Here is a 9,922-nt window from a genome sequence, read left to right as displayed (position 1 = left end):
TCTCCTCCTCGCCGTGGGTCTACCTTCATGCATCGGCTTACCAGTCCAGGTTTACCGCTTCTTTGTCCGTTCAGAGACTCTGAAGGGAGCCAGAGCGCTGCTTGGGAGGCGGATACCTGTCGTGCTGTACCTGAGACTGCTACATCCACCCAGATAACAGCTTTGCTTCTGAGACAAGTTTGGCCACTGCCAGCCACCATACCTTCATGACATCCCCGTCTTCACCACTAGATGGCAGTACTTCTACACACTGCACCTTTAAACAAATATACTTACATGTACAAGTCAGGCCAGGACTGGGCAGCTCTAGTCCTCCAGTCCTGCAACTGTTTCCCTGCTGCAACACACCTGACTGAACTAGTTCAGGACCGTTGCAGCCGGGAAACTCCCACCACCTGCAGGACTGCGGAGCGGCCCACTCTGAGTCAGGCTTTACCATTTCACACCGGGATGAATTATGATCAGAATTCTGTGTTGATCAGAGAAAACCAACCAGATCTACAAGTTTTTCCTTTCATAACCGTTTCCCCGTCATTTATGTGACACCCCCCCCACACACCCACCCACACCCGCTGGTAGGTGTGGCTTACATGGAGTTTGAAATGAAGGAATCATGTGATTCTCCTGAAACATCCAGGAGACATCCGCTGTTTCCATCTTCAGTAAGTAAATCCCAAACATTTAGTCGTTATTTATCTGGGCGGATTGTAGCAGCGACTTGGACTGGATTTATTCTGTGTAAAACAGTTCAGTGGGAGTTGCTATGACTAGGAAGTGTTCCATGTTCCATTTACACACAAGAGTTTATTAGACAACATTTGTTGACTTCTTTATTGATATAAAACGACTATTTCCAAGAGCAGAAGAAGCATTCACAGGAAATACCTACTGTTACACAAACTGGATTTATTCTTCACAGAACATGAACAGTGTTTAAAGATAAGTCAGCTAATAAATTACACCAATAATCATTGATCTCAGATCACAAGTGCAAGTCGTTAATATCCTTTCAGAAGGTTTTACATCGTCACAGTGACAGCATCGTCATCCTCATACGGCACAAAGTCACCCTGTTAAATACGTTTATTACGTCACGTTTAAAATCTCTGCAGGTAAAAAAAGACACATTTCTGATTAGATGTTAACATTTAGAAACAGAGACTTTAATCACAAATATGTGGACATTCTGTACTCTTCCCCCAGAGTCAAACATTCCCAGACAGCTGCCGGCCGGAACCAGTTGGAGCTAATCGACAAAGAATGTGCATGAAACCTGCCAGACCCTGTTGGACACATGTCTGCTCTGGAACCTTCTGTGGTGAGGAAGAAACACTTCGTCATCATCACCGCGAGCGTAAAAGCAGGTTAGGAACAAGCCCAAAATCTGCCTGGTCATTGTTTCTAACCGCTGACTCAGCAGCCATGCAGGACAACATGTTTAGATTCACCTGGGATGCAAACATGCATGCACAGCTGGAGGACCGCTGGGAACACTGGGAACTGTGGGAACATGCAGCTACAGGCAGGCAGGGATGGAGGACAGGGTCCAGCAGCTCTCTGCAGTTGGCCTGAACTTGGAGCAGATGAGCTGGAAGGTTTGTTCTGGAAGCAGAGGAATGAGTTGGGCTTCAGGAACCTCCAGCTGCTGCAGGAGAAACGTCATGCAGGCGCTACAGAACCGCTCATCGCGTCCGGTTTCAGGCAGAACACGACCATCTCACCACATGGACGTTACATTACATGCAGACCAGCAGCTTCTGGATCCACCAGGACACTGGTCTACCAAACCAGAACCGGCCTTGTGTGCTCCGACTGCCAGTTTCCCAGCTGGAGACGTGTGGACGGCGTGTTTCTGGACCAGGACCAGACAGCCGACATGGACATGATTTACTCTGATTTAATATGAGAACACATGAAAATAAGAAGCGAAGCGGAAAGTGCTACATGGTGGAGACGCTCCTGGTCCAGAACCTGGACCACAGTGCCGGTCCAGGTCTGGGATTACAGAAACATTCAGCTAAATAAAGGAAAGCCGCTGGCTGTGATTGGTTAACAGGAGACGGACTGGAGCTTTAAACGGTAAAACTGTGGGACGTCCTACGTTGTGCAGACCAGACGGGAACCCCCCCTCTGGGCGGAACATCCGCTGGGTCCAGGACTTATTTGTTCTGAGCCAGCACGTCGCTGAAGATGTTGAGGAAGATGTGCACGTGGTAGTCCTTGAAGACCAGCGCTGGTCGGAACCGGATGGACCGGTCGCCACATCCTCCCAGGAGCACGCCTGTTGAGATGAACACGGTTACCAGGTTGCTCTGATCGCAGCCGGTTCGGTGGTTAGAAACCCACCTTTGTCACGGGCCTGCTGCACGAGGCGGTCGCGGGTTGCAGCGTCACACACGTCGATGGCACAAAAGGTTCCCTGTCCTCGAGCTCGGCTCAGCAAGCCGGGATACTGGGCCTGCAGGAAACACGCATGTATGCAAAAATCTCTGTATGACCTTCGACCCCTCAGGGAGTATCACCAGGAGGACCCAGGAGGACTTCAGAAAGACCAGCGGGTGTTTCTCCATCCGGGGTCTGCACACCTCCAAGTCTACAGACTACATAGACTACCAGGTGGTCTACAGACTACATAGACTACCAGGTGTTCTACAGACTACATAGACTACCAGGTGGTCTACAGACTACATAGACTACCAGGTGGTCTACAGACTACATAGACTACCAGGTGGTCTACAGACTACATAGACTACCAGGTGGTCTACAGACTACATAGACTACCAGGTGGTCTACAGACTACATAGACTACCAGGTGTTCTACAGACTACATAGACTACCAGGTGGTCTACAGACTACATAGACTACCAGGTGGTCTACAGACTACATAGACTACCAGGTGTTCTACAGACTACATAGACTACCAGGTCTACAGACTACATAGACTACCAGGTGTTCTACAGACTACATAGACTACCAGGTGTTCTACAGACTACATAGACTACCAGGTCTACAGACTGCATAGACTACCAGGTGGTCTACAGACTACATAGACTACCAGGTGTTCTACAGACTACATAGACTACCAGGTCTACAGACTACATAGACTACCAGGTGTTCTACAGACTACATAGACTACCAGGTGTTCTACAGACTACATAGACTACCAGGTCTACAGACTGCATAGACTACCAGGTGTTCTACAGACTACATAGACTACCAGGTGGTCTACAGACTACATAGACTACCAGGTGGTCTACAGACTACATAGACTAGCAGGTGGTCTACAGACTACATAGACTACCAGGTGTTCTACAGACTACATAGACTACCAGGTGGTCTACAGACTACATAGACTACCAGGTGGTCTACAGACTACATAGACTACCAGGTGGTCTACAGACTACATAGACTACCAGGTGGTCTACAGACTACATAGACTACCAGGTGGTCTACAGACTACATAGACTACCAGGTGGTCTACAGACTACATAGACTACCAGGTGGTCTACAGACTACATAGACTACCAGGTGTTCTACAGACTACATAGACTACCAGGTGTTCTACAGACTACATAGACTACCAGGTGGTCTACAGACTACATAGACTACCAGGTGGTCTACAGACTACATAGACTACCAGGTGTTCTACAGACTACATAGACTACCAGGTGGTCTACAGACTACATAGACTACCAGGTGGTCTACAGACTACATAGACTACCAGGTGGTCTACAGACTACATAGACTACCAGGTGTTCTACAGACTACATAGACTACCAGGTCTACAGACTGCATAGACTACCAGGTGGTCTACAGACTACATAGACTAGCAGGTGGTCTACAGACTACATAGACTAGCAGGTGGTCTACAGACTACATAGACTACCAGGTGGTCTACAGACTACATAGACTACCAGGTGTTCTACAGACTACATAGACTACCAGGTGGTCTACAGACTACATAGACTACCAGGTGGTCTACAGACTACATAGACTACCAGGTGTTCTACAGACTACATAGACTACCAGGTGGTCTACAGACTACATAGACTACCAGGTGGTCTACAGACTACACAGACTACCAGGTGTTCTACAGACTACATAGACTACCAGGTGGTCTACAGACTACATAGACTACCAGGTGGTGTGCAGATTACATAGACTACCAGGTGTTCTACAGACTACATAGACTACCAGGTGGTCTACAGACTACATAGACTACCAGGTGGTCTACAGACTACATAGACTACCAGGTGGTCTACAGACTACATAGACTACCAGGTGGTCTACAGACTACATAGACTACCAGGTGGTCTACAGACTACATAGACTACCAGGTGTTCTACAGACTACATAGACTACCAGGTGGTCTGCAGACTACATAGACTACCAGGTGGTCTGCAGACTACATAGACTACCAGGTGGTCTACAGACTACATAGACTACCAGGTGGTCTACAGACTACATAGACTACCAGGTGTTCTACAGACTACATAGACTACCAGGTGTTCTACAGACTACATAGACTACCAGGTGTTCTACAGACTACATGGACTACCAGGTGGTCTGCAGACTACATAGACTACCAGGTGGTCTACAGACTACATAGACTACCAGGTGTTCTACAGACTACATAGACTACCAGGTGTTCTACAGACTACATAGACTACCAGGTGTTCTACAGACTACATAGACTACCAGGTGTTCTACAGACTACATAGACTACCAGGTGGTCTACAGACTACATAGACTACCAGGTGGTCTACAGACTACATAGACTACCAGGTGGTCTACAGACTACATAGACTACCAGGTGGTCTACAGACTACATAGACTACCAGGTGGTCTACAGACTACATAGACTACCAGGTGTTCTACAGACTACATAGACTACCAGGTGGTCTACAGACTACATAGACTACCAGGTGGTCTACAGACTACATAGACTACCAGGTGTTCTACAGACTACATAGACTACCAGGTGGTCTACAGACTACATAGACTACCAGGTGGTCTACAGACTACATAGACTACCAGGTGTTCTACAGACTACATAGACTACCAGGTGTTCTACAGACTACATAGACTACCAGGTGTTCTACAGACTACATAGACTACCAGGTGTTCTACAGACTACATAGACTACCAGGTGGTCTACAGACTACATAGACTACCAGGTGTTCTACAGACTACATAGACTACCAGGTGTTCTACAGACTACATAGACTACCAGGTGGTCTACAGACTACATAGACTACCAGGTGGTCTACAGACTACATAGACTACCAGGTGGTCTACAGACTACATAGACTACCAGGTGGTCTACAGACTACATAGACTACCAGGTGGTCTACAGACTACATAGACTACCAGGTGTTCTACAGACTACATAGACTACCAGGTGGTCTACAGACTACATAGACTACCAGGTGGTCTACAGACTACATAGACTACCAGGTGGTCTACAGACTACATAGACTACCAGGTGTTCTACAGACTACATAGACTACCAGGTGTTCTACAGACTACATAGACTACCAGGTGTTCTACAGACTACATAGACTACCAGGTGGTCTACAGACTACATAGACTACCAGGTGTTCTACAGACTACATAGACTACCAGGTGTTCTACAGACTACATAGACTACCAGGTGGTCTACAGACTACATAGACTACCAGGTGGTCTACAGACTACATAGACTACCAGGTGGTCTACAGACTACATAGACTACCAGCTGAGCTTCCTGCCAGTAAAATGAGACAGTCTATCTAGTGGACGAGAATTACCCATAGTGCTCCAGTCCTCCGTTGCCTAGCAACTACATATGACAGGTTTATCTAGTTACTGATCCTATTCTTCCACAAAAAGACAAAAATATGTTTAAAATGACAGAAAATGGTGGCAGTAGTTTAAATGAGATTTCTTTTCCTTTGTGTGTAAATGAGCAACATGAGGCGGTTTAGACGAGCTCTCCTCTGGCTGACAGCTCATCCTGTCAAGCTGACGTTAACTTCAGTGGAAAATAATCCTTGCTAGACACATGTACAGTCGTCCTCATATGTATTCATACCCTCCCATTAAAGAAGGAGAAAACTGCTGCCTGGGAAATAAGATGAAACTGATTTAAAATGACAATAAATAAAAGTGTTTGAAAATCATGACATTTTCTAATTCTGGTTCAATAGAAAGATTTTTAAAAAGCAAACAAACATGATAAAATAATAAATGTTCCATCAGTCATAAACTAATATTTAGTGGAAGAATCCTGTGATGACTGGGAGGTCTGGGAGGACTGGGAGGACTGGGAGGTCTGGGAGGACTGGGAGGACTGAGAAGAGCCTTTGAACTGGGACAGAACTTGGCGCCACGATGACGTCTGCAGCCGACGGATCAGTACCAGGAGGTGAGCAGAACCTGAACAGAGATACAGCCGTCTGTTGGGATCGTCGGCCGGTACGTCTGGTCAGACTCCAGGAACAATGAGTGGCGGGATGAGCGGGGAACCTCACGCTGATTTATGCTTTCCTCACGTTCCACCTTCATTTCCATGAAACGTTATAACTGGTAGAAGATGAATGATGTCATCAGCGTAAACTGGTCCCCAGTAGAACCAGTTACATTACCAGCTGGCATGTGAATGCTGTTTGGCCTTCTAACACGGAACCACAGAACGTGTAAAATTACAATTAATCAGGTCAATGTTCTCAGGTTCCAGATAAATGACTCCAGGAGAACCACAGAACAGGAAGGCTGGAAAATCTGGATACGATGACCTGCATGTTCTCCTGTTCTACTGTTCTCATGTTCCCCTGTTCTCATGTTCTCCTGTTTTCATGTTTTCCTGTTCTTATGTTCTCATGTTCTGCTGTTCCCCTGTTCTCATGTTCTCCTGTTGTCATGTTCCCCTGTTCTCATGTTCTCCTGTTGTCATGTTCCCCTGTTCTCATGTTCTACTGTTCTCCTGTTCTCATGTTCCCATGTTCTCCTGTTCTACTGTTCTCCTGTTCTCATGTTCCCCTGTTCTCATGTTCCCTTGTTCTCATGTTCTCCTGTTTTCATGTTTTCCTGTTCTCATGTTCTCATGTTCCCCTGTTCTACTGTTCTCATGTTCTCCTGTTGTCATGTTCTCCTGTTCCCATGTTCTACTGTTCCCATGTTCTACTGTTCTCCTGTTCCCATGTTCTCCTGTTCTCCTGTTCTCATGTTCCCCTGTTCTCATGTTCCCCTGTTCTCATGTTCTCATGTTTTCCTGTTCTTATGTTCTCATGTTCCCCTGTTCTCATGTTCTACTGTTCTCATGTTCCCCTGTTCTCATGTTCTCCTGTTCCCATGTTCTACTGTTCTCCTGTTCTCATGTTCCCCTGTTCTCCTGTTCTACTGTTCTCCTGTTCCCATGATCCCCTGTTCTCCTGTTCTCATGTTCCCCTGTTCTCATGTTCTACTGTTCTCATGTTCTACTGTTCTCATGTTCTCTTGTTTTCATGTTCTCTTGTTTTCATTCCCCTGTTCTCATGTTCTACTGTTCTCATGTTCTCCTGTTCTCATGTTCCCATGTTCCCATGTTCTCCTGTTCTCATGATCTCATGTTCTGCTGTTCCCGTGTTCTGCTGTTTTCAGGTTCTCCTGTTTTGACTTCGAATACAGGGACTGATTCAGGTCTCATGGACACGCTCTGACCTGCAGCTCATAGAGACCGTTCAGCAGGACCTTCCCCGACCGGTTCACCTCCTCCAGAAGGTTCTCCCTGCGGATCACATTGAGAACCTCTCCCAGGAACAGGTTCTTCGACGGGTCGCCCATCCAGGTGTTAAAAATACGGTAAGGCTGGAAGACACAAGCAGATCCACTGATGAAATCCAGACTAATCCCACTGGACCTGGACCAAGATCAAGACCTGGACCTACTTCAAGACCAAGACCCAAACTCAGACCAGGGACCTTGACCAGGTTCAGAGCCAGAACCAGGACCAGAACCAGTACCTGGACCGGGACCAGCACCAGGACTAGGACCTGAAGTTGGACCAGGACCAGGACTAGGACTAGGACCTGAAGTTGGACCAGGACCAGGACTAGGACCTGAAGTTGGACCAGGACCAGGACCTGAAGTTGGACCAGGACCAGGACTAGGACTAGGACCAGGACCAGGACTAGGACCTGAAGTTGGACCAGGACCAGGACTAGGACTAGGACTAGGACCAGGACCAGGACCAGGACCTGAAATTGGACCAGGACCAGGACCAGGACTAGGACTAGGACCAGGATCAGGACCAGGACCAGGACCTGAAGTTGGACCAGGACCAGGACTAGGACTAGGACCAGGACTAGGACCTGAAGTTGGACCAGGACCAGGACTAGGACTAGGACCAGGACCAGGACTAGGACTAGGACTAGGACCAGGACCAGGGAGCGGTAGGAGGACACACCTTGTCCGCCTGCAGCTCGTCTTTGTGGTAGTACCCGCCGGTCAGCAGCTTTTTACTGAAGGAGACGACGTCTGCCGGGTCGTCCATCCCCCAGTGCTCATGGGCCCAGAACTTTCCAGTTCCTCCACCACCGGTCTGGATCTCGTCCACGTGAAAAGCACATCCGTGCTGCAGAGAAAACAACATGTCAGAATACGGGCATGAGGACCAGCAGCTGGTCAGGTTTTTAGTCCAGTAGACCGGTTGTCTAAGTCCCGGTGAAGACAGCAGATCTGGTATAGACATATTTATAGTAGATACAGTCCATCTCTGCTGGGTGATTTGTTGACATACGTAATTTGGCCCGTTTTCCACCAGTTCAGCGAACCAGTAGCTTATCCATCAGGCTGCTCTCGGGCTCTTGGGGCCCTGGGGCCCGCGCTCTGTCTGCCCTGGGGGGCCGGTGCCCGGCGGGATCGGCCCTTGCCGGCCTGGGCCTGCTGGGGCCTGTTCCCCCTGACTGCGGGGGACTCTGGTTGGGGACCTCCTTCGCCACCTCCTGGGCAGATGCATGGCTGGCTCTGGAGTGGGGGGGTTGGGGTCTGTGCCTGGGGGTGACTGTCGGTTACCCGGGTCTCTGGGTTCTCCTGGCCTGCCTCTAGCCCTAGGCGGGCGGGGTCACATTGGCATGATCTCTCTTCTCTGAACACGTTCCACTCTGAATGTTCTGCATGAATGTTCTGCATGTGTCACAGTCACTGAGTCATCCAGCAAGTTTATTCATTAACAGCAGGTACCTCTCTTTCTGTCTTTTTGATATAACTTGCTAGTTTCTGGTCCTCATGATAGTCAATGGTTCTGTTCTCCACAGGGACCATGAATCTAGAGTTAGCTGGTGTGGGTGTGTATGTGTGTGTACATATGTATGTGTGTGTACATATGTATGTATATATATATATCTATATATATATATATATATATATATATATATATATATATATATATATGTATATATGTATATGTATACATATACTGTATGTGCGAGTGTAGGTGGGTATGTTTGTGCATATACGTGTATGCATTGATCTCTTTCTTTTGTTTTTTATGTTTTCTTTTCTGTTCTCTTTCTGCCCCTTTCCTGTCCTTTCCGGTCCAGCAGCATAAACTCTGTAATACAAACTATTATCCAAAGCAAATAGAAAAATAAAATAAGAATCAAGAAATACAAGGGGATCATTACATCTATAAAAGTTCCCCTTGGCAAAATAAATTTGCTCAGCAGAACATCCAGAACATCAGCCTGCTGCTTAAATGCTGGACAAGACAAAAAAAAAAAAAAAAAGCTTATCCATCAGGCGACACGGAGCACCACCACTAAAAAACTACAGGGGGCGGTGTTGAGTTACAACAGCTGACACAACCAGAGAAAGGAAAAACCAGAGAAGAAGAGGAAAAGGAAGAAGAACAGGAACTGCCCATTTAAAAGGAACCCAGTTGTCCATGGAACTGGGAATTCCA

The 9,922-nt window shown here is 47.3% G+C and overlaps 1 protein-coding gene across 2 annotated transcripts in view; it reads right to left on the bottom strand.

Annotated features, from left to right (window-relative positions):
* Positions 1–886: 886 nt before the first annotated feature.
* The window catches only part of abat (4-aminobutyrate aminotransferase), a 48,613-nt gene continuing 39,577 nt past the window's right edge, over positions 887–9,922 (bottom strand). For both annotated transcript variants that reach the window (XM_079252693.1, XM_079252694.1), the window contains exons 13-16: positions 8,426–8,593; positions 7,681–7,827; positions 2,347–2,458; positions 887–2,281 (exon numbers count right to left, since the gene is read on the bottom strand). In XM_079252693.1, the coding sequence (XP_079108819.1) occupies positions 2,160–2,281; positions 2,347–2,458; positions 7,681–7,827; positions 8,426–8,593 (549 nt within the window). In that variant the 3' untranslated portion in view covers positions 887–2,159. The remainder of the gene's footprint in view (positions 2,282–2,346; positions 2,459–7,680; positions 7,828–8,425; positions 8,594–9,922) is intronic.

The sequence above is a fragment of the Telmatherina bonti genome, assembly GCF_933228915.1.
Source record: "Telmatherina bonti genome assembly, chromosome: 14".
Lineage (NCBI taxonomy): Eukaryota > Metazoa > Chordata > Actinopteri > Atheriniformes > Telmatherinidae > Telmatherina > Telmatherina bonti.
The sequence above is the reverse complement of the archived record's forward strand: the minus strand, read 5'-3'. Positions and strand labels throughout refer to the sequence as shown.